The sequence below is a fragment of the Crocodylus siamensis genome, chromosome 3, assembly GCF_052110815.1.
Source record: "Crocodylus siamensis isolate JL-2025a chromosome 3, ASM5211081v1, whole genome shotgun sequence".
Taxonomy (NCBI): domain Eukaryota; kingdom Metazoa; phylum Chordata; order Crocodylia; family Crocodylidae; genus Crocodylus; species Crocodylus siamensis.
The window spans coordinates 86,996,593-87,022,063 of record NC_143397.1 but is presented as its reverse complement, the minus strand read 5'-3'; the positions used below and the strand labels follow the sequence as shown (position 1 = coordinate 87,022,063).

General features: G+C 40.8%; 1 protein-coding gene across 3 annotated transcripts in view; it reads left to right on the top strand.

The window, feature by feature from the left end:
- PSIP1 (PC4 and SRSF1 interacting protein 1) overlaps window positions 1–25,471 on the top strand; it is a 50,654-nt gene that overhangs the window by 13,254 nt on the left and 11,929 nt on the right. For all 3 annotated transcript variants that reach the window (XM_090038734.1, XM_090038733.1, XM_090038735.1), the window contains exons 6-13: window positions 1,068–1,172; window positions 5,537–5,599; window positions 14,609–14,726; window positions 17,819–17,894; window positions 19,814–20,039; window positions 20,483–20,601; window positions 23,422–23,477; window positions 25,046–25,116. In XM_090038734.1, coding sequence (XP_089894860.1) covers window positions 1,068–1,172; window positions 5,537–5,599; window positions 14,609–14,726; window positions 17,819–17,894; window positions 19,814–20,039; window positions 20,483–20,601; window positions 23,422–23,477; window positions 25,046–25,116 — 834 coding nt within the window. The remainder of the gene's footprint in view (window positions 1–1,067; window positions 1,173–5,536; window positions 5,600–14,608; window positions 14,727–17,818; window positions 17,895–19,813; window positions 20,040–20,482; window positions 20,602–23,421; window positions 23,478–25,045; window positions 25,117–25,471) is intronic.

Sequence of the window (25,471 nt, the reverse complement as noted above, 5' to 3'; positions counted from 1 at the left end):
GGGAAATCTTTTGAATTGTAAATTTGGCAGTACAATTGTATATGCTTACTTTTAAATGAGCAGTGCCGTAACTTTCTTGTTCAGGTATGAACATTTGTCCTTGTCTTTTGGCTGCTGTATCTAAATTTTAAAACCCAATTTCTTATAAATATGTTTATTCTGTCAAATAAAAATGTATTTGTAACAACCTACGTTCAGGCTTGGTGCTGCTTCTTCAAGGGTCATTTAAAAGTGTAAACAAATAGGTATCCCCTTCCCCTCCTTAACCTGTGCTTTTCTTTACAGGAGAATACATTTGCAACAAATGTTAGGCCTTGTCTAGACTAGAAAAAAAATATTTAACTGGATCCTTTTTAATCTATTTAAACCAGCATAGTCTCTTACTTTAGATACAGGTAAATGGATTTGATGCTTGTTTATACTGATTTAGCCTTGTGTCAGAATTACCATCAACTTCCTGTATACTATTGTTTTCACACACAGAGGGTTTCACTTTTTTTGCTGTACAAGATTATAAGCAACGTTAAATATTATATCTTAAAAATGAGTTAATATTAAGAGGACACAATAGATTTTGGAAACTGCATTTCTTTCTGAAATTTCTAATCTATTGATATTACAAATAACGCCTTTTAAAGGGTAGGAGGATTTTTTCCCCCCGTTTTCATCACCCTGTGCATTTAACATCACTTTGCAGTTGGCTTCACTATCCCCTTTGTAGTCAAGTTTTGCGTGTTGTGTTCAACTTTTTGACATTACGGCATGAGAGTTCTATATATTTGGAATTGTGTGTGCTTTTTTTAATAAATGCCATTATAAAACAGCAAAATATACACAGGAATAGTTGGTGTGATAACTGAATTATCTTTTTCTCACTTCTGGAAAATTCTAGTTTTGGTAATAGTATTCCATTAACTTAAAAATCACCTGTTCATTAAATTATTTAAACTAAGGCTGGGAAGCAGCCTGATACAGGTATCTAGAGGCTGTTCTGTTTCTGCCTTTTCCACATTTATAGTTTGAGTAATATAAATTGTGATGTTAAGCTGCATTCTCTTCCTTTACAGTTACCTGCTAAACAGGATAATTTACCCTTGGAAGGTGAAACAGAAGAAAAAGAAACTGGTGCTACCAAGGAAGATGATGTCCCTTCAGAAAAACCTAGTAATGAAGTATGTGGTATATCTTTCTCTTTTTATTTAAAGAAACTTCATTTAAACTTAATTTTTTTTTAGCATTAAGGTGCACATATTAGAAAGTGCAACAGATGTCTAACAGAGGTTTTGCACCTGTGTCTTCAGACACCATATTCAGCTCACTGAGAGTTAAATCTCATTAACATTAGATGAGCCAGACTTTGGTGCTTAATCCATAATTATCTAGTCTGTTTTGGCAGGCAAAATGTATATTCTTCACTTACACCATTGTAGCAGGACACTAAGGTGCCTGCTACTGAAAAGCAGCAGTATGGGCTCAGGTGCTGGTTGCTAGGGGCAACCAGGAGGAGCTAAGGGCCAGCACTTGGTGAGTCAGCTGACCGGAAGGGGCAGGGCTGACCACTATAAGACCCAGAGTGAGGCTGTGAATGCGCTCTCTCTCTCCCTCTCCCAACTGGCAGCTGGCCCGAAGGAGTACTGTTAGACCAAGGAAAAGAGCTTGGCTCTGAAAGGGGAAAAGGGAAAGGCCTGGAGGTACAAATCACCAGTGCAAGATGTTGCATGGTTTAGAGAATGCTTTAGCCAGCAGGCTTAGATTTGAGTTACAGCCGATTGGCTTGTGTTATTGCTTTGGTTGTTTGTTGTTACACCATAGGATCGGGTGAGGCTATTAGGGGTTGGAGGAGGCCTCATAGGGACTCCACGGTAGTGTGGGGACCCCAGTGCCAGGGAGGGCACATCATTTCAGAGGTGCAGGAACCCCAGCCCCAGGGCGGGCAGCATTGTGGGAGGAGCCCCAGTGGGATGCAGGCCGCAAGGCGAACTAAAGAGTGTCTGTGGGGTGCAGGCAATTGTAAGATGAGCCAGGAGGCGCCCGCGAGGGCACTGAGAGGAGAATTCACCATACGACGTCCGGTACATCTGCGAGGCTTGGGGCGTGGTACAGGGGTGGTTGGCGCCACGCGTAGCCCCTAAGGCTTGAGTGTACCAAGTCACCCAAGGCAGGACACAGACTGGGCTACATCAAGGCAGTGTCAACGAGGACAAAAAAAAGGCAGCCTCCCTTAAAAAAAATTATTAACATCAAAGATGTGGCGGGTGAGATGGTGAGGGTGCGTTGACACCAACTTGGCACGGTAGGGGGCACTAGGGGTGTTCATGGCCACCCCTAGGCTCCTGCTCTGTCACAACCATACTGAAAAATTAATATACTTTTGCAAATCAACACAGTAGTTAGAAATTACTTAGGAGGCTTCGGAGATGGTGCCACTGAATGTACTTTGGATACCTTGTCCTTGATACACAGTTTAACTACAGCAGTCCTACGTGCAATAGATGGCATTCGTCTCACAGGCATAGAAAAGAAGCTCTTCGCTACGAGAGTCGCCAATTTGTTGAGGAGGGCTTTAAACTAGGCACGTCCAGAGATTGGGGAGAAGGTTCCACTGCTGTGCGTGACTCCTCTAGCCACAATGACACGTGGGAGGGCGCTTAAGCAATGAATGTCCAGATAAGTACTAACATCTTGAGACACAAGCATAACAGAAAACCTGAGATGACCAGAGGGAACTCGGGTTCTTTTATGGGAATGCCAGAAGCATGGAAACTAAACAGGTGGAAGAGGTGCTCCTTCTAGCTGATGAGGCTTTCAGTCTGATTGGGTTGGCAGAGACCTGATGAGATGACGCACACGATTGGCCGGTCAATATTGAGGGCTACAGGCTATACAGAAAGGATTGGGTTGGGAAGAAGGGAGGAGGTGTGGCTGTCTATGTGAAAGAGCGGTATCCCTCCCTGCAGGTAATTCCTGACAACGGGGAAGGTTCCTTGAGACCCTCTGGGGCAGGATACAATGGGAACCAGGAGGGGGAGACCTGATGGTGGGTGTCTACTACAGGCCTCCCTCCAAGGAGAAAGAATGTGATCAGGCATTCTCTGGAGAGCTGACTGAGGGAGCTCACACTAGAGACATGATTGTCATGGGTGACTTCCAACTACTCTGACATCTGTTGGGAGGACCACTTGGCCACCTCCTGCATGTCAGCCAATTTTTTAGCAACAGTAGACCATCTGTTTCTGATACAGGTTGTGGAAGGGCCTACTAAGGGTAAGGCCGCCCTGGATTTGGTGCTGGCGAAGAGGGAGGACATCACAGGTGACTTGAGAACTGGTGGTGGTCTGGGCAACAGCAATCACAACTTGATATGGTTCACCATCCACCATAAGATTGGGAAACTAGTCAGCAGAAAAGAAGTTCTAAATTTCAGAAAGACCGATTTTTGGCAGGCTCAAGAAGCTAGTAGAAGAGGCCCTCTGCGAACAGCAAGGATTTGGGAGTCTTTTGGGAGGATTTGGGAGTCCAAGAATGGTGGTGCTTCCTTAAAGAGGCAATTCTCATAGCTCAAAAACAGGCCATCCTCACACGGGTGAAAAGCAGGAAAAGAACCAAGAGACCCGCTTGGCTCAACAAGGGTGTTGGGGACCTTTTGGAAAAGAAAGAAGTAGCAATAAGCAATGGAAGAATGTATAAGCCGCCAGAAAGGAATACATCTGTATTGCATGGACCTGCAGATACGAGACAAGGAAAGCTAAGGCAGGCATAGAAATAAAGCTGGCAAAGACAACAAAGTCGTTTTACAAATACATAGGAAGCAAGAAAAAATTGAGATCCACTGTGGGACCCCTACTGAATTGGGCGCACACAGCCCACAGTTGACGCCCGGGAAAAGGTAGAAATCCTAAATAAATACTTCACATCAATATTTGTGAAATCAAACAGGAGCTGTTAGCCTGACCAGAGGCCCAAGGAACGTGGGGAAGACAACAGATTACATTAAATCAGTCTTGAACAGATGAGGGGTCTCCTACAACACCTGGACACTTTCAAGTCTGTACCCAAGAGTCCTGAAATAACTGGCTGAGCTTATAGCAGCAGCACTGGCCAAGCTGTTTGAAGAATCGTGGAACTCGGGAGCAGTCCTGGACAACTGGAAAAGGGCTAATGTGATGTCCATCTTGTAAGAAAGGGAATGGGGATGGACCCAGCAGACTACAGACTAGTCAGCCTGACTTCAGTCTTGGGTAAAATCTTTGAAAAATTTGTTAAAGAGGCCATCAGTCATAAGCTGGCAACTGTGAAGGGGTGTTGTGAAGCAACCAGCATGGTTTTGTCAAGGGTAAATCATGCCTGACTAATCTAATGTCCTTCTATGACCAAGTAACTGGCCATCGGGATGAGGGACACAAGGTTGACATAATTTACTTAGATTTCAGTAAAGCCTTTGACTCTGTTTCCCATGAGTTTCTCTCAGTCAAACTGGAGGGTACTGGGCTGGACCAGACTACAGGGTGGTGGGTAGACTCCCAGAGAGTTATAATTGATGGGATGGCCTCATCCTGGAGGCCCATCTCCAGTGGTATCAGGTGCTTGGACCCATGCTGTTTAATATATTTATTTACAACTTGGATGAGAGGGTGGAAAGCTCAATGATCTGATGATACCAAGCTGTGGGGAAATGCGGGCACACCAGAGGATGGGGCAGAGATTCAGGACTACCTCAACATACTGGATTCATAGGCAGAACAAAATCAGATGAGGTTTAACAACAAGAAATGCAAAAGTCCTTCACCTGAGTAGGAAGAACCCTCACCATAAATACATGATGGATGGTAGCCCAGTGGCTGGAAAAGCATCTGACTAAGATCTGAGGGTCACAATCAACCAGAAGATGAATATGAGACAACAGTGATGAGGTTGCCAGAAGGGTAAATAGAACTCTGGCATGCATCATCTGATGTGTGGCCAACAGATCCAGGGAGGTGCTTCTTCCTCCCTCTATTCAGCATTGGTGAGGGAGGCCTCAACTGGAGTCCAGTTTTGGGCACTGCACTTTAAGAAGGATGCGGATAAGCTTGAGAGGGTACAAAGAAGGGCCACGAGTATGGTCAAGAGCATGGAGGGGTAGGCCCTGTGAGGAGAGACTCCAGGAACTGGGCCTGTTCAATCTGAGTAAGAGAAGGCTGAGAGGCAGCTTGATAGCTGCCTACAAGTACATTAGGGGTGAGCACCCAGAACTTGGAGAGCAGTTCTTCAGGAAGGCACCTCAAGGGAGAACAGGGACCAATGGGCATAAACTCAAAGGTTAAATTCAGGCTAGATGTAAGAAAGAAAACTTTCATTCCATCCAGGAAGAGCACACACCAACTGCTGAAACTTCCTTAGCCTGATGAAGGGTTTTTGAACCCAAAAGCTTGCTTAATAATTGTTTTCCAGCTATTTAAGTTGGTCTAATAAAAGATACCAGATTCGCCCAAAGAACTTTGTCTGCCTTAAATTGGTCCTTACATTTTTGCTAACATCACAAATTTTATATTTTTAGGATACTGTGAAGGGAAATGATGTACCTATTCCTAAAGCTGCTAGAAGAGGGAGAAAAAGAAAGGTAATAGCATGCATAATTTATCTTCCTTGTGTTGTAGATGTGGTGATGTGTGGGGTTTTTTTATTGATTTTTATTGCTTTACTACAATCAAGTAAATCTTAATTTGCATAGCAATGTATATGCAAGTCAGTTTGCTTTCTGGAAAACAATACAAGTATTGATGAATTCCATAATCTAGAAATGTTGCTTTCATTGAAAGTTTACTCAAAAAAATCTTACCCCCAAATTTAAGTGACTGTGATTAGATTGAGGAAATATTTTCAGGATGATTAGTATGCAGGAAATGTGGAGCAGAGGAGGTAAGTGATGGCTGACTTTTTTTTTTTGATCTGTGCTTTGTTTTCTCACATTTGGTGAGCACCTGTAAGTAGACCAGGTGAGTTGAGTATTTGCGAAGGATTGCAAATGGGAGTCCAAAATACAAGATTTTCAGGTTTTGTGTGTAAATGTTGGCATGTCTCTCCCTTTCCTCTGAAGTTTTTTTCCTTCCATTCTGTTATTTTTATTGATCTGCAAGCAGTTGCTGTTTCTTCAACCCATCTCCTAAATCGATCAGTCTTGCTTTTAACATTCTGTTGAAAATGTTCTTTTTAAATATTTATTTTGGATTTATCGTTATTCTGTGGAAAAAGGATGTTTGTCATTTGTTTTGGGAAGTACAAGGATGAAAGTGGTTAATCTTCAGTATTATACATTAGTTAATTGAAATAAATATTATAAAAAATTGTCATTGTTAAAATTTGAAAGAGATGACAACTGACAAGGGAAACTAAATAAATGGATATAAGCAATGATAATTATTTATGAGATTAGCAAGGAGATGCTCCCAAATTGTCACCAGAGGTTCTTTTTTTGTGAGTCATAGAGTGACATTGGCTAAATAACACACAATTAAACTGTAAAATTAAAATGGTGAAAAGTTATTAAGTAACTTATAAAATCAACTAAATTGAAAATGATGTAAATCATATATAATGATAAAAGCATAACACCTTAAATTTGAAAGCAAATACTAAGAATATTAAGGTAAAGTAGTCATAAAATCTGGAAGGATTAACAGCTCTTTAAAAAAAGATATTCTAAAGCTAAACATAACACTGAAACTTGATAACAGTACAGAAAAAATTTTCTTCAATGCATATGAACACTGAGAGTTTTAAATACTCATTTTAATGTGTGTGGTATACAAGCTTATTCTGTTTGGCAAGATACAAAACTCCTATACTACAACTCGGTATCAAGGATTAAATAAAGCAGGGTTGGTAGCCTATAGCCAGCAGGCAGTCTGGCCTGTGGAGCCATTGGATCCAGCCATGAAGCTGCAGCCTCTTAGCATGCTGCACCACAGCCAAGCAACATCTGGGTCTTAACACCAGCCCACTTTCGACCTCAGCTACACCATTCTTCCTTCCTTGTGAAAACACTGCTGATCATTGAAATAATGTTGGGTTTTTTTGTTTTGTTTTTTTCCTCTCCAAAGCAACTAGCAGCACAGGTCTGGGGGGAGGACAGCTGAGAAACTGAAAGTATGTCCTGCACACAGGCATACATTAAAACTGCAGGATATTTGCAGACAGGTAAATGTTATACAGCCATTAGGATGGTAGTGACTGAATCATAAGAGTTATTTCAGCATCTTTGAGTACCTGTGCACTTTTGGTGGCAAGGGTGGTGCATGTTATCCAGTTCAAGCAAACCAAGGGCATAAAGGAGTATAACTGTCCCAACTCCTACTCATGGTCCCTGGTTACACTTTGGAAGTATCCACATTGTCTGACACTATCATTTCCAAGTGTTAGTTTCTACAAATAGTTAAGGCTGGTGTAAAGAGACAATGACACTTTATTTGCTGATGGAATTTTTTTTCTCTTGAAGCCCTGAGGTTTTGTGACAGTAAAGGAATCCTGTCTTAAAACACCATCCTTCTTGTGGGGCTGTTATGCCTGTGAGCAATAGGCATGCTGAATGCTTTGTCTGAGAGAAAAAAGTGAAAGAAAGTACCACATTTAGAAAACTTTCATGAATAGCACTCATATCTTGAGAGGCACAACTTAGGGAATACCTCAGAAAAGGCTTGCCAAAAACTTTTTTCCAACTACTCAGTTGGTCTAATAAAAGATACCACATCTACCCAAAGAACCTTGCCTACCTCAGAAAAATCTATTTGCTCAGCCTCCAACTACACTCAGCTGAAAGATCAAATTTAACCTTGCTTAGAAATACTCCTTCATTCCTTTTACCCCTATAAAGGGGACAAAGGCTCAAATATCACCAAAAGGATAATTTTTTTCCCTTCAAGTAGGACTTCTCCAAAAGTACTCAAGCCTTCTGTCTTTTCGGTACCTAAAGTTGTTTGGACTTCAGGCCACAAAAAAAAAATAATCCTCAGAACACATAAAGATGAACCCCTTGGAATAAAAGTACAAGCTATATTCAGCGTTCCCTACTACTTGGCTGAGCTTTGAGCTTCTGAAATACTGTCAAGACCAGTCAGTCATGGTAATGACAATTCTGATGAAGTTGGAACCAACAACCCTAAAGCCTCATGTCAGAAGTGTGCAACCTATAGCTTGTATGGAGCCATTGGATGTGACCTGCTGAGCTGGGGGGACTCATGGCAGGGGTTTTGCTCATACCATGGCTGTCTGGCAGAAACTTTTCTTTTGCTGTGCCTCAGGCAGGCAGCAGGGAGAGGCAGCAGCAGCTGGCTCTTAGTATTGGCCCACCCCCAGAAAACGTTGCCAACTGCTTGCTGTCCGATTTTATAATACAAGGATTAGCTGTATCATCTAGTACTAGATGCTTTAAGTTTTACATGACCTAGTACACACCTTCCTATCCTCAGTACTAACTAAATTATAAAATTTGGTGCCAGTTTTAGCAGTCTTTGGTACCAGCCTCTTCACATTTAACAGTACTGAGCCTCCTATGAACATTAATGTCAGCCTAGTATTGGCTTTGGTGTCAAGGCTTCTGATCATTTAGGCCCAGCTTCCACATGCTCTTGAGCTATCACACTGGAACCTGATTCCTGGTGAATGTGACTGCCCCAGTTCTCTGCAACCAGAGTGAGTGCTGAGAGTGCCATTCAACCCTTTTAAACACATCTGACACCTCAAGCTTGCAAGCATTCCTTGACATAGCCTCAGTCTGTTCCAGCAAGCCTTGCATTCACCGCTCGCTCTCATTCTGGCTCCTGACTCAGCTTTGGCTCTTCCCGATCCTGACTTCAGATCTCCTCTGGAACTTGGCACTAGCTTCTTGATTGGCTCACTTCTCAGGTTGTCTCTCAGGTTCTCCCTCTTGGTTTTTCTGGAACTTGGCCCCTACATTCTCAGCACCTCTGACCCAAACCTTGACCTGATGCTCCAGTAATCTGTGCCACCCCCACTTTGCTGACCCCATGGCTATTCCTAGTGGCATGCCTCGGGCCCTGCCTCCTATGTCTTGGCTTGAAGCCCACATCCAGGTTTATTCACTTTTGTGACTCATACCAGGTACCTAGATTGTCATAGACTACACATGCACTTCTTCAGAGTCTAGAAGGAAAGTTTCTGTTGGATTGTGTCCTGACCTTTTTGCTGTCCAGGTATTTTGGGACATCAACTCTGGTGATTTAATGGAGCATAGATTTAATCAGGGGCTTTTTGTTTAGGTTCTTGAGTTTTTTGTTCCCAGAGTGCCTTGGCCCCAGCTGCATTACCGATTCTCACTATGGCAGAGCCATATAACAGGCAGCCCTCACACAGCCACCGTGGGTAGGGGCAGCAACCATCTTGCCTGCAGCCCTTCAAGTGGGCAGCCCCATCCCCCCCCCCCCCCCTCCTCACCGTGCCAGGCTGGTGCAGCACGCCGAAGAGTGCTGGCTCCCTCTGAGGAATGAGCATTTTCTTTTCTGTAAGTCTTCCCCCCAGCCCCCCATGGATTTCATGGACGTTGCCTGGATTTTGCGAAATCTGCAAATTTGGTAGGTCTTCAGTGGTAACGATACAAAATGATGTTATTACAAATCCTAAGAAAAAGGAAGTAAGTACTTTAAATTGACCAATTTCTAAAATTTAAGCATCTTTATGTACTGAACTGTAGACAAAAAGAATGTACTTGATTCTAATACAATCACTGCAGTGTGTGTTTAGCTCTAACTTTTATGCCTCATAGAATGAAAAGAGAGACACTTAAGTCTTGTTACCTAATTTAAAACCTTGATGAATTTACAAGTCCTTATTGATTTTCCTTTTTACTGGGTGTCTTTTTAAATGATTATGGTACCTGGTTATATTAAGAGTTCAGCTCCCCTGGAAACTAGTAAATATTTTCACACACAGAATATCTCAACAATTGCCATTTGTTTCTTTAGCATCTTCTTAATGGATTTATTTATTTAAGATAACCTTCCATAACATGTATAATTTCATGTTATTGCATTTCATAGTGTTCTAATTTACTGACACTTTATGATTTTTTGATGATAATGATTCTTTAGATTCTGATTTTTGGAATCTGTAAAGGTTCTAAAAGGTTTGTTTTGTTTTTTTTAAAGGTGAAAACAGAAGTTGAAACATTGACTCACTCTTAGTTTCAGGATTTCAGCTGAAGTTTCAAAGTTAAGGGAAAGCCAATGGCCTGTCATCCTTTCATACAAGGCATTTATTGTTGCCAAAAAAAAAGAAATACAGGTTCCTGATTAGTATAATTCTGAGAGCTAATTACAAGGAAGACACTAAATTAAAACATTTATAGCATAATTGAGTTCAATATTAACCTCTCCACTAGCTTTTTCTTACCCATATAACACCACCACTATTTACATAATCAACTCTTTCTCCACCCCCCCATCCTCCTTGTCCCTTGCCTCCTAAAAAGTATTTTTAAGGCATTACTCTGTCTTTTTAAAGGGGCAGGTCCATAGATTGTGGAAACAGAAATGTCTTTATCTGAGGCTGAAAAGCCTGGTGTTTGAGGGGGTAGTAAGATGCTGTTATATATTGTGACCAAAACAGCACCCCAAGAGCCTAAGCAAATGAGAAGTGAAGTTAAGTGGTGGGGAGTCAGAAGAGGATTTTCTTACAAGCGTTACAGATTTCTGCCCCCCCCATCCCTGTCTTCATTCACTTGTTTTTGAACCAATAAATAACATTGAATGGATAGCAGTACCAACTTATTTTCAGCAGGATTAACAAAAACAACTTTTTTGGCGCTCATTCAAGAGCGTTTCTGGTAGGAAAGGGAACTAGTTTTCACTAGTGGTGGTTCTAAGAAGGATGACTTAAGCGTATGCAAAGCTTCTAGGCTAGGGGTGAACAAAATATAGCCTGTGGGCTGGATTCAGCCCACAAAGAGTCTTTGTCCCTTGGACCCACCTGGCCCAGGTGCCACAGCTCCACAGTTGGACTCTATTTCTAGGCAGTCCAGGCGATAGAAGCTCCTTCCTGCTGCTGTTGCTGGCCCCAGCCCTGTGGAAACTGGCAGGGAACCACACGCACAGCCCTGGCCCCGGCCTTAATCTCTCCTGCACCCACTCTGAATTCACCCTGGCCAGAGTGGATCAGCTCTAGACCAGCTGGGACCCATGAGCACAACCCTGGCCCTGAACTGCCCCGCACCTGCTCTGGACCTGCCTGCCCATGATAAGCAGCAGTGTTGGCTGGGCAGCAGCTGCTGCTGGGTGCAGAGGAAAAACAGTCACCTCCCCTTTTGCTGCTACCAGGCACTTCTTGTTGCAGCAACCTGGAGCCCATGCCTGGGCAACCCTGCAGCTGCTCTTCACTGTTGTCATCACCACCAGGACTGCCTCTGGGCTGCTCAGTGGGGTGGCAGTGGCAGCAGAGAGGAGCTGCAGGCTCTGGGAGGCTGTAGCAAGAAGGGCCTGGCAGGACAAGTGGGGAGGCAACTGATTTTTCCCTCGTGCATAGCAGCACCTTCTGTCTAACTGCAGTCGCTGCCACTGCTGTTTATTATGGGTGGGTTTGTAGCAGGTGCAGGGCAGCCTGGGGCCAGGGCCAGGCTTGCATGTGTAGGTCCCAGCTGATCTGGAGCTGGTTCACTCTGGCCAGTGCCAGGGCTGCACTCTCAGCTGCTTTTGGGCTCTGATGGCAGTGGCAGGGAGAAGCTGCAGAGGGGGAGGGTGCGGTGTGCTGACCAGGCCACAGTAGCTGACCAGAACTGCCTATGTGGCCCACTTCTCCCAAATAACTGCCCACCCCTGTTCTAGGCCTGTAGAGAGATCTCAGATTCACTTTTCAGCAAGTGAAAATCTTGTCCCTAGGTAAGTTGTTCCCCCCCCAGATACCAGCTACCCGCATTTTGCATCATTGTGTGTCTATTACCAATTCCCCCTGATGTCTTTAGGCCTCTCTTGCATGCTGTATTTTCTTACTAGTCTGATAGTAATAGGCATCATATCTATGACCTTCCAGTTTGTAGAGGATTTGGACAGGAGACAATATACAGTATGTAAAGATACTTTTAACTACTCAAACCCCTCAGCTTTTTCGTCTAGTTTTAGGAGTAGCTTTCTGAAATCCTCCTGAACATCTGAATCACCCCCAGATAATCTGAGACCACCTTTATTTTCTAGTCTGGTTGTCCAAAGAAAGGTTTCACAATCTGTAGTTCTTTGGAAACTCTTGGTATTTGGCCTCCAGGAACTCCAGTTACTTGTATAAGACAGTGACTGAATGAGGAAATTTTGTCTTTGTAAGATTGCACCTCTCTGTAGACACTTCTTGGTACAGTAATAGAATTTCTAGAAATTGGGAATCGACTTGTATTCTGAACTGCTAAGGTTACAAATCTCATTCAGGACAAGGCAGATAGCTATTGTATGAATCTTGTTGGTACTTCTCCTTAGAATTTATAAGCACTTAAGAGGTTTGCTTCTGTATTTGACATTCCCAGTGGATTTGATAGCTGTGAGTTGGAACAAGGGAAATTTTGTTCTCTTTGGAGCAGGATTCTTTGTCTGGTTTTTATCCCATGGACTTCCTACAACAGGGATTGGTGTATGGCGCTTTCAAAGACCTTGTTCCTTGTTAAAAGACAGTACCTTTTGCAAGGAGTTTGTGTTTTATATCAAACCTTTGATGAAACAACCTGTAAAAATAGCATCCTTTAAGTCAACTGATTAAGCATATGATGTGAATAGGATGCATAAGACTAAAGACTGTATCATTAAGTCTTTAAGAATTTAAGAGAATTGTTATAGTTTAGCCACTAAAGCCACCTCTACATGTTCAGGTAAAGGCAAGACGGGGTCTAATATGCGATCCATATAATTGCACTTCCTGCCATGCTACGTGTGCATGGCAGGAGGTGTGATTGTGGGATCATGCATTAGATTCAATCGCTCTGTATTGCCAGTATAGGGGGAGCCTGATCCTGGGCCCCCCTGCCTCGACAAGTAACAGGCTCCTATGGCCGGGAGCCCACTTGGCTGAGGGGTCTTCCAAGCGTGGGGGCCACATGCAGCTGGGACCCAGAGTTCTGCACATGATGGGGCTCTTATTCCCAGCTGCCCATGTGAACCCTGAGGTTGTGTTGTATCTCCGAGCCTTGGGGTTCATGGCAGTAATGATCCTCTGGGTCCAAGGGCTTCAGGTACCCCCAAGCCTTGGGGATTGTGGCTGCTGTGATCCTCTGGGCCCGAGTGTGCCATGCAGGGCATGGTGTACCTTTGTGGCTGGGAGGCCTGTCAGCTGATGGGTCCCCAGCCATAAGGGAGAACCTGCTACAAGTGCAAATTAAAGGTCAATAGCAACCTTATATCATGTTTACACATTTTTGAGGTCTAACTTCATAGCTGGTTGGAGCTTTTTATGGTATGATAGCTACTTTGCATGTGTAGCTGATTTAAATGTAATTAGGTAATTAACCAGTTGATTGTGTGGTAGCTTTAATGTGTAGAGGGGGCCTTAGTCTCTGCCAAAGATAAATATTAGTTAGGCATCTTTGGAAGTTCCTTATCTGGGAATTGTTTTCCCCTGGTATCTTTTTAAACTCCTGTTCTTGGTTTGGAACCTAAGATGCTTTGTCTCCTTCTACTTAATGAGTATCCATACCCTAGAATTTGTGAACTTCCTGGGCAAATCTTGAATCTGTCCTCAAATAGATTCTGAAAACTTGATCTTTAATGGCATCCTTGAAAATACAAGGAACAGTGTCTCTGTCAGGAATATAATGGAGTTCTGTGTAGATGAGCTCCAATTTGGATCTGAGTCCTAGTTACTTGAAGTTTCCAGTGTTTCGGTTGAAATTCAGTTCTAGCCTTTTTTCTTCTATTCTCAGTTTTTCCAGTTTTTTAAAGCAGCTTTTTTGAGAGGGCCATCTGAAGACTAGTTAAACAGTGTGATATCAGGTAGTATGTGAACCCTCTAAATATATGTTGAGTGATGTTTCCTGTGCTTCCTGATAAAATATTTTCCTGTTAGTGGTTACACTAGCAAGAAGAGTTTTAGAAATTTGGGAGACTATCCATCTGGGATTCTTTTATGCATTTTCTTCTAGTGAGACGCTTTTTTCAGGACTTTACCAGAAGGTTGTAGAGACATAATTGGTTCTTAAAAGAGTTTCCTTTACAGATGTTATATTGTTAAGTTGGAGAGTTTTATATTTCTTTAAAGAAGCATGTCTGTTCAGAAGATAAACAGTAGGAACCCAGTTGTAGTAGATCATAGGGCACTAGGTACCCAGTTCAGATAGTAACTAAATTTTATTTTTTTACTTAAGTGCTGAAAGAATTGCAAGAATTAATATTTTGAATCATCCTTCTGATTTCTCTTGTTGGGATAATTTATTGCTCTTAATGTAACTTGGGTTTGGCATGTATGTTGTAGCTTGTTTGTGTTTTAAAAAGAATAAAATACAAAAGTGGTTTGTGTGGTATGCTAGTGCCAGAAGGGTGAAGTAATTGTATTTAAATTTAGCCAAAGTTACTAAAACTTCCATTTTTTGGAAAAGATTGAAGAAAAAGATTCTTATCCTAACTCATGCAATTTATATTCTGTATAATAGGCTGAAAAACAAGCAGAAACTGAAGAGACTACAACAATGGTAACACCTGCCGCAGTGGCAGCAACATCCACAGTGACTGTGGCTCCAAAAGTAAGCCCTAAAAGAGGAAGACCAGCAGGTAACTTTTTTCATACATCTGACTTAAAATATGGAGGGAGAGGGGCAAATAGAAATTGAGAGGATTTGTGCACAATCAGAAGTATTATACAACATTTGATACCCAGTGCTTAAGGGAAACTTCAAGTCCAAAACAATGTAGTGTTGGGCTGAGATACTCAACACACAAAGTGACTTAAACTGAGATGCTATGAAACAGATATTAAAGCTACCACAGAACTTCCTGGTCTGTTAAGCATCCAATAAGAGTCAATTATTTCTATGGAGCATGGCTTAGCAAAGGTTTATATTTTTCACAAGGGCTTTAAAACTGATACTGAAATGAAAGGGCATTTCTGCAAGTAATGAGTAAAGGAAAGAGCAGGGGAAGAAGAGAGCGTTCTGTAACCTGGTTATTTAAAGCCCCCCTGCATGAAGGAGATGCCTGTGGAGGTGCATTTAGAGCAGAACCAGTGCATCTGTGACACCAGAAAAGGGTGTGCAGTAAACCCAAGAGTTAACTGTGACTGAAGTTACATCAGTTGACTAAAACCACATTTGCTATTATATAGGACAGCAAGAAAAATACTGCTGTGGGCATAAAATATTCTGAAACGTGTATTTTAATAATACATGTTAATAGTATCTGAGATTTATTTCATTTTGCATTAAAACCAATAAAGCTGTATTATTCTGGAAACTAGGAACATTATTCTTAATTTATACCATTTAAGATAATTAAGTAAAAAATGAATGAGTATTCTTGAGTCACCAGTTACGTTGCTACAAGATAAATCTGTGATTAAAGGTTTCCAGAGACGAAACCAAATCATAGGTGTGCAGAGTCAAAAGAAATATAAATAAGAGGAAAGAAAGGTGATCTATAAGAGATCATAGCCATATACTCACATATTAAGGCTTTCACATACTAATCCAGTTATATTTTACATAACATTTGAACACCTTCCAGGAGCACATTAGTCAGCATGACTAATATCAGCCATATTTGTTCTCTTTCTGTTTTTCTTCCCTGGCTACCTGGTGTAAAGCAAGGTATTTTTGGGGGGTTGTTTGTTTTGGACTGTCATGCATACATTTTTTATATCTTTATTAGATAAGGCAAGATCAAAAAATGTACCTTGAATCCGGGGAGAGATGCAATAATCCTGGTTTGCAATAATCGTGGGTTCCTGTGGGAGTTTATATTGCGGTCTTTTGGCCACCTTTTGTTTCCCACACAAATGAGCCTTATCTTTTTAAAGAGGCCATAGTTTCTACTCTGAGAATGTTCCCCATAGCTCCTATACTCCCTACAGCATCTTACATCTCAGGTATTCCAAAGCAAATGCGTTCTTCTAGGAACAATGTGGGGTTGGAGGATTTCTTTAAAGAAAATTATAAATGGTAAATATGTCTATTTTGATGAACAGGGAGAATGGAGCTATCTGCAAGTCTTGGATAATTTGAAAAATATTGCTGCTAATTGTGCATTATTTGAGGGTGGGAGTTAAAGTATAACAGGGCTTAATTTATAGCTACTTTATTTTACTTGCTTTTTAGGGTGGGCAATAATTACTTTGCAAATATTCTTGTTGAGCAAAAACTCTTTTTAAAAATCATAGGTTAAATCATAGGTTATGTTGAAAAATGATTCTTGCAGCAGTTATATATGACTGCACTAGCCTGTGATCTGAGAAGTGGATAGTTTATTACTCTGATTCACTTCCATCCATCCAGCAGGCATGATAAAAACAAAACTATTTTTTGAAGCGCAGCTATAGCTTAACTAATCTTACACCAGGCTATTTTTGTTTTTGACATTTAAACTAGGAAGAAATGGAAGTTGTACCAAACTTCAACCTAAGTCATTCACAGTTTCTTCTAGTAAAACATAACTTCCTATTTTATTACTTTTAAAGAGATGGGCAAAATATTTTGAACAGCTGGAAGGCATGAGATTTGAAGTGTATTATTTATACAGAGTAGTAGCAGGAGGCACCTAAGCAACAACATGCTTCTAACACTCCCTGGAGAATTTATTGCTAGGTAACATGTGCAGAATCCCCTAATGGTACTGTAGCATGTGCATCTGTTGCTTAGCAGTTCTTCTTACTGACATTCTCAGTACTTCAAACATTGGATAGCATATTTCTTAACAACATGTCCACTGGGAACAGCAGGCCAGTATCTCCTGCCAATAGAGACATGTTTTGCCATTTTGGAAAGGAGTATATCATGTAAAATGTGCCTATGGTACAGTATTTTAAGGGTATTTAGCATATCATAATGGAAGTAAGACAATGTTATGTTGTCTGTATTTCTCAAAGTACTTGCTCCTAACCGATATCCAATAATATTGTGAAAGATCACTTTTTCTTTGGGATTTTGGATTCTGTAATACAGGACATATAAAACTCATACTAGCAAGTACACTATTCAGAACAGTTGTGTTCTTCCTGGGAATGAGCTGGATAATTGAAATAATTTTCACTAAATTTCTGAGTCTGTTATTCTCTAGCTGTTCCATAATTAAAATAATAGACAGCAACAGGAGATGCGTCACTCTTAAAGCACACAGAGAAAAAGCAATGGGAATCACTGCATTTAAGCCTTTACAAACCTGTTAAAGTGTTACTGAGATGTTGGGTTTTTTTTAAAGGAACCTGTTTATAATTTAATGAAGGAGACCCTCGCCATTCGCAGATTTACAATTTGCAGTTTTGAATATTCATGGTGTGCCGTACCAACCCACACTCTCTCCCTGCACAGTGCGATGACACTTTACTGCGCTCTGGTGATACTTTTACATTCAGTATATTGCAGTATTTCAGCATTAATCTGTTCCCTTAATCATGGCATCTGAAAGAAAAGTGAATGATAGTGCAGCGAGGATCCCGCCTGTTTATCCTAGCCTATTATCAATACAGTGCAGTATTCGCAGATTTCCCCATTCACAGGGATCTCTAGAATGTATCCCCTGCAAATGGCAAGGGTCTCCTGTACTTTCTTCATGTGTAAGTTATAGTTTGAATTTCTATGATAATGAAGGCAGACAGGCATTTTGGCTAGCTTTCAGCACTGGCTGTAGACTAACCTGGTCTTTCTATACATTAGCTACAGAAACAAAGGTTCCAAAACCAAGAGGCAGACCCAAACTGGTGAAAACACTCTGTCCTCCAGAGAGTGACATGTGAGTTGGCTTATATAAAATCTCTTTGCATATTTTTAAAGCAAATGATTGTTTTTCATGAGTTAATATAAGCGTTGTTGAGTTCCTACCCGAAGTTTGTTATGCATGTTACCTTGCTTCAGGAGATGAAGCAAAGAACTGTAAGGATGATGTGACAGCTTAAACTCCTGGATAATAAAAACATTAAGGGCTTTTCTTCTGTCCCTAATTTGTAGAAGTTATGCAGATATTTTTCTTATTTGTCCCTGTATATATTCATACCAGGTGCCTACATTTATGATAAAAGAGAGAAGGATCACCCAACAAAAAACTATTAGCTTACTGAAGAGCCTTTTACATCTGCTTTATAAAAGGTCTGCCATTCACCCCACCACAAAAAAGAAATCCAACAAACCGACATCAGGGGAACCCTAACACTTTTAAGGTTAGGGACAGACATTCAAAAAGCCTGAGCCTGAATTGATTCAATCTTTGCAAGTTATCCTAACCTGGCTAGATTGAATCAGTTTGCAACTGCATAGATGTTCTCTCTGAACTGAAGAATTCAGGCACATGCCTGCAGTGGCTCAGGCTAGAAGCCAGGGAGTGCTAGAGCAATCCTCTCTTCCTTTTGCACAGGGCTGAGCTGAGGTGGGGATAGGGTTTGGCCAGGCCCCAGCAGAATACTCTGAGGGTGGTCTACCTGCACCATCCCAGACTTTTTCCTGCTCAAGGAGCAGGAGGTGGTATGCAGCATATGCATGTGTGGATGATATAGAGCTTTTCAATCTCCTCACTGCTTCATCATACTGTCTGCAGCACACTGACAGTGGAGCAAGCCAGCAGGCCAGCAGGGGGCTGAAAAAAGTATTTATCACCTCATCAGCAAAACAATAGCCTCTCTCCATTACTTCAAACTCTTCTTAAACAGCTTACCTGTTGGTTAGCTTCAAACAGCCCTAAGTGGTCACTTTTTTGTCTTCCTGCCCCAGTGAAATTGAAGACAGTCTCACACAGAGACACCTTGGCATTAACTAGCTAGTATATCACATGCCTAGGGGCTGGGGTCCCTGCTGTGGGAGATGGGATCAAGGGGGGGGATTTCCTGCTTGAGCAGTGGGGTGTGGGGGAGCCAGCAGACCCTACTGTGCCTGCAAGTCTCTGCCAGAGCTTTGGCCAGGGAGCAGAAGGGAGGGGTTAATCCTGCTGTGGAGCAGAGAGCCCCACCCAACCCAGAGAGCATGCTGGGGTGCTGGGGGTGTCTGCTTTATCTTAAACCAGCAAGGGGTCTGGGACAGACATTGCAAAAACTGGTTTGAGCCAAATCAGTTAAGTATAATACTATATTCAACCAGGTGTATCTCAAACTGGTTTCAGCCATTTTCAAACTGGTTTATGTGCACTGAACATCAGTTGTTACAGGTTTAAACCAGTTTCTGATCACTTAAACTAGTTTGCGTGTAATGTCTGTCCCTAGCCTTCATGTTTGTAAAGCTTACTTTTCCCTGTCTTGTAGCTTCTGTAATCTTCTCAGTCATCATGATGTTTGAAAGAATGAATCGATTGTTCATATATTTGAAACTTGATCTTTGTGATGTGCAGCTGTATAAGAAATGAGCCTTAAATCTTTCTAGTGTAACTAATTTAAGATTAGTAGTGGTGACCCAAGCCCTGGTCCTGTAAACCCTTTTGCATGTGATTAAGCATGTGAGCAGTTCCATTGAAGTCGCTTATTAGAATATTTTAAAATTGGGTATATGTATACATATGTGCAGGATTGGAGACCAGGTTCTTAAAAATAAGAAGCCTGTATTTCTGAGGCTTCAATCCTCCAAATACTAGAGCATATGATTAAACCCTTTAGACTAGCTAAAAATGAGGATTATGAAGTTTAGGTATGGCCTGTATATAATTGACTAAAATTTTCTTAAACTTTTTAGAGTTCATGAGGAAGATAAGACCAAGAAAAAAGGACCGGAAGAAAAAACAAAAAAGCAGGTGAAAAAAGATGAGGAGAGTCAAAAGGAAGAAGACAAACCAAGGAAAGACCTTGATAAAAAGGAAGGAAAAAAGGAGGCTGAGCCAAAAAGGAAGAACACTGCCAAAGTGGGCTCTGCGTCAGCTTCTGATTCTGAGGAGGAAGGAGAAGAGCAGGAAGGTGATAAGGTGTGTGTTCTCATTAATGTATATCTGGACTTTTTTTTTTCTTTTAGCTCTTGTTATAAAAGCTTCTTCAGAAAACATAAGACTATTTTGATTATTTGGAGAGGACAGAAGTAGAGTGTGGCTATCTAATTACATTCTAATCTAATCACATAGATTCTGTTGCATCATCTTTGGGAGTTTGTGGCCTCTCCTTTCTTCTGGGGAAAGGAAAAGAGTCAGATTTCACAATTTTAACACATGCACAAGAATCTCTTAGCCCACAGTGGTTGGTTAGGGTTAATTGTGTGGGAATTCCAGGTTCAAATATTTCTGCTGAATGGAACACTGCTGTAGGTCTAAAAATTATGGCAGGTAGGTTTAACTATTAATATTCTTGATTTGCAGTAGTCTAAAGACTCCTTCTCTCTCCCCACTCCAATCCCTAAACTCTATTAAACAAACAGAAGAAAAAAGGAGGAAGAAATTTTCAGGGAGCTCATAGAAGAAATGTGTTAAAAAGCCAACATGAGCGAGAAGTAGGAGAAAGAAAGCGCAAACAAGAAGAGCAGATGGAGACTGAACCGTGAGTAATAATTCTTTGTTGGCTGTGCAAACTTGTAGCAGTAATTGTAAGATTAATAAAAATGAGACGCAAAATCTGAGAGAGAATTCCTTTTCAAATAGTTTGCAATTATATCTGCTAGTGGTCTCCCTTCCCCCCCTTTCTTCCTAGTGCTATTTTTTTGTAATATTTATATGAACAGAGGGTCAATTTTTGTAATTCAGTAGATGAGATGACAAGTGTGATTTGGGGGAGGATGGGAGAAAATATTATGATGCTTGTTATATTTTTTGGATTCCCTTTTCCAGTGACGTAGGCTTCCTATAACATAAGCGCAAAGTTGACAGATTCTGTTTAAAAATGTAGATACTAAGGATGTTTCCCATATTCAAGCCTGCTCTTGTGAAGAAAGAACTAATTCTGTCCAATAAAACTGTTCCGGCCTTTCATCTGGAATATATGAGGCTGAGAGGGCTGGGTCCCATTAACTCCGTGACTGGAATTCTCGTCAGGTTGTGGAATGCATAGGGTCCCCTGGAAAACATTTCCTTCTCTGTCTGGCAGCTGGAGTCCACACCGTCAGACAGAACAAGGAAAAGGTTCTGCCTTATGCTACTCTGGCTCTGCAAAGCCAATTGAGTGATTTCAAGAGCACTCTGCACTCAGAAGAGAATTATCACAAACAAGCCAAGCATCCGCATGGAGAGAAGATACTGCCAGAAACTTGGGGGGGTGGGGACAGTAGAAAGAAATCTGCCCTATTCTGGAGAGCAATTCCAGGAATGGGTGAAGAAGGAGCCACCAGGAGATCATGATGTACCCAGCCCCACAATTAGTGGGAGGGAGAAAGAAGGGGAGAACAAGGTAACAACTCTGGGAGAACAGCTAAGAAAATGGTCCCTCCCTCAACATGTAATGACGACATTTAACGCACGCCCTCTCTCTGCTAACTTTTCCGCACCCATTAACAGAAACCCAGCCTATTTTTGTCCTTCTCCTCAGACCTTTCCTCTTTTCTTCTACTGCTCCTTCCCTGGAGCACTAAACTAATTTCTCTTCCTGGCTAGCTGCCAAATGGTAAGCATCTCCTGCCTTACCATTTCTTTGCAACTGCTTTAATGTGTTATGTAAATTCTGTAGTATATCTTTTATTTCTGCAACAAATTTGTAGTGTATTGTTTTGGTTATACTAATGTATATAAAAAAAAAAAAGCCTCTTCCTTTTGAAACAGGTGTCTAATTTGCTTCATATCTCTGAGGAACTAAGCCCAGGTGCACTGGAGTAATTATAGAGAGAAGCTGTTGGTTGCAGTATTGGGATACAGCATATCATGGACTATAGTGACCAGTGTTGATGCTAAATCTAATATAAAATATATATTTATATATTTTCTGTCTATGCTGTTTTCTGTAAGGTTCTCAGCCAGTTGAATGAAAATAAGATGACTTGTTCTTTGTCAGTTTATCTTAATCTCTAATAAGATACCCCTTTATATCATTAGTATTAGCCATTTTTATCTGAGCCAAACAGATATTGTTGTTATTTCTCCTTAGGGGGTCTGTATAATTGATAATAATAAAAAATCCTAAGGACTAAGAAATCCATGACTCCATCATTTTATAGATTATGAAAGGAAAGTGTAGGACATGATGAGCATGAAAGGGGGAGGACTGACTTTTTTTCTATATGTCTTCTAACATCTAGTGAATTGAAAGCTTCAAAAGCAGTATATGAATTACAAAACATGCCCCTAAAGCCTGCTGGGACTTATCAAGCAAAGTGACAACTGAACGTGACGTATTGGAGATTTTTGATAAGCAGTGGTTTGTCATAGTTACTGAACGTGTAGTGGAGTATCAAACTTTAGTTTTGCTTCAGGCTACGATTTCATAACTTTAGCGGGGGGCGGGTTTCTTCCCCCTTCCCCCTCACCCAAAGAGGGAGAGCCAGGAGATTTGAAAAATAATAAATAAATAGGCTAAAACTCTTACTCTACCTTAAAATTAAAATGCAGTTTGATTTTTATATACAATTGATTTTACAATTTTGATTTTTAATATACAATATAACTAGTAGGATACTTAAGAATTTACTTTGTTTTGTAGATATCTTTACTTCATTACTGTTGTATTGTGCTGTTTTGTGGTGTGTGGGTTTTGGGAGGTTTGTTTTGGGCGGTTTTGGCTATATGATCACTTTTTCCCAAATTCCTATGCATAACTGAGGTGGAATCATTTACCACTTTCAAAGTGTACTAGTCATTAAAATGGTCTTACAGTTAAAGATTCTGCATGCACAAATGTTTCATAGGTTACAGCTTTTTCTGTAGAATAAATAAAGAATAAAATTTAGAAATGCGTATTTATTTCCTTGACTTTTGTTTGTTTCCATTTGCTCTGAAAACACTAACTTCTGTTGATAGCAAACGTATTATCTGGCCAGATACACTTTTCCATTTGCCAGTAGCATATCCAGTATATTATTTTCCAGAATATAATTCAGCACATATGAATTCAAGGACTGACTACTTCATTTGCCTTTACCTTCTGTTATGGGAAAGCAAGTTCATCATTTTTATCAGGCATTATATTTGACAAAAATAGATTTCACTTAAGTGACTACAATCCTCTGAAGTTATATTTGACAAAAAATGGACTACAATCTTCTGCCTACAGGATCTTCTTTAAATAAAAGTGTTAGTTATACAAGATCAGGGCTTGCCTTTTCCCTTTTGCTAATGTTTCACTAAAGCATCTCTAAAACACATCTCATTAAAAGATGTTTTACATACAGCTTTTAAAAGATGTCAATTGTTGTAAAATCTTTAACATTTTTGATAGGCAGAGTAAAGAGGAAGGCAAGAAACCAGAAGTTAAGAAGATGGAGAAGAAGCGAGGTTAGTTTGAAGAAGCTGTTCAGACTTTTTAAACCTTTTAATTTTAAAACACAGATTGTGTCTTATTTCATCAGTGAGGAGTCTTTGGATCGTAAGTCAAGGATACCTGTGCTGTGACTGCTTCCTGCAATTGCAGATGCAGAGCCAGCGTGTATGGTTTGAAGTAACTTCCTTCAGCAGTGCAAACAGCACTTCTAATGCACTTCTGTCTTGGCTGTTGTCATCCCAGCTTTTGATAGTATTTCAGTTGGGCAGCAGTGAGCAGAATCTTTCTCCTTAAGGAACCAAAGGTTCTAGTTCTCTGCACTCTGAATAGGACTGCTATAGGGGTTACTTTGTCCCCCTTGTTGTCTCATAATAGCAGAAAAGGTCAAGAGGTGCTTAGCTTTTGAAGTAATCCTCTACTGAAAACACTTAACTGCCAGAAGGGCCTCAGATTCCCGACAGTTGATATAGCCTCTGCATCCTCATACACCAGCCCAAATTCTTAATGAAACTTTTGCAGGGCAGGTCACTCCCTTTTTCCTCTCTGTCATTTAATACTATTGTCTTTGGAATCGGGTTGGCCCTGGGAACAATCCAGATCACTTTTTTTTTTTTCAGTGCCATCCTCCTTTACTCTTTTCCCTTTAGTATCTTTTCTTTGTTGTCTGCCCTGTCTCCATTATTTTTAGTGGAAGGCTCAGGATCCACAATGGGGAAGCAGTTGCCCTAGTTCTTTTAGAACCGAGTCCTTCAGTTAGTGTTCCTGTCACTCCCTTGAACAGCCCTTCGAGTGCTTCTATAGTAGCCTGCTCAGGATGTACTAATAGGAATAAGTGAAATGTTGCTGGAGACCGTTTTTTCAGTCTGAACCAGGAGAAGACTGACAGGTTGTAACAAATCTGAGCATCAGTGTTTGCGGGGGGAGGGGGCTCTTGCTTAAACCCGTCTGGCCAGATACATTTTTTCAGTTCCCAGTAGCACGTCCAGGATGCTGTTTTCCAAAATAATTCAGCATGTGAATTTAAAGGATTGACTACTTCCATTTGCCTTTACTTTCTGTTATGGGAAAGCAAGTGCGTTGTATTTTACCAGACATTATATTTGACAAAACTGGACTACAATTAAGTGACAAGTTACTGCTAAGTTTCTAGGAACCCAGCTAACAACATTTAGATTCCTATCTGAAGGTTTTTCTAAATGTTTATCTTTTGCTTCTAAACCTAGGGTTAATGATCGTATTCCAATTCCAGAGTAACAGTTGGCTATAGCTATGAAAAACTGAAAGCTTATTTCTGTCTCCTACCATAGCATATGCTGAAAAGAGATGGCTTCATAGCTTGTCAACTACTGTCTAATTTTTTAACAATAACAACAGTGTTGTTGAACCAGTTCCTTTTTAAATGCTCCATAATGCTTATGATCAAAATAGTATGTTTTGCATGGGTAGCTACTATAGACTGCTTAGGCACAACTGTTTTTAAAAAACCTTTTCTATGCCAGGAAATCAAGTTTGTAGAATTTTTGGGGGGTAGTATTCTGGTTCAATGGATCAAACAGTCAAAATATTATTTTTAATCTTACAGAAACATCAATGGATTCTCGGCTTCAAAGGATACATGCAGAAATTAAAAATTCACTCAAAATTGATAATCTTGTGAGTATGCTGTGTTAGTTGGTGTACATGCATAGTGCCTTTAGCTAATATGTTTTGGAATGTATAGTTGAGATCTGATCCTGTGGGTGTTTTGAAAGGGGAAAGAATTCCTGCTGTTTACAGAGTGACCATTCTACTTAAATGAGAGCACTATAGATGTACGAAGAGCCCTTGGGTAAGCATGTTTAAAGAAAAATCCAAAACAACAAGACTTGTCAAAGTGGGTTCTAAAATTTTATTTTACTTTTCACCATTTTATCAGTTGTCGTTTAAAATTTTTCGCTCACCTTGGACAAAGAAAATAAACATTTTGAACATGCACATTTCTTATGTACACGATTTCTACAAGTGGTGT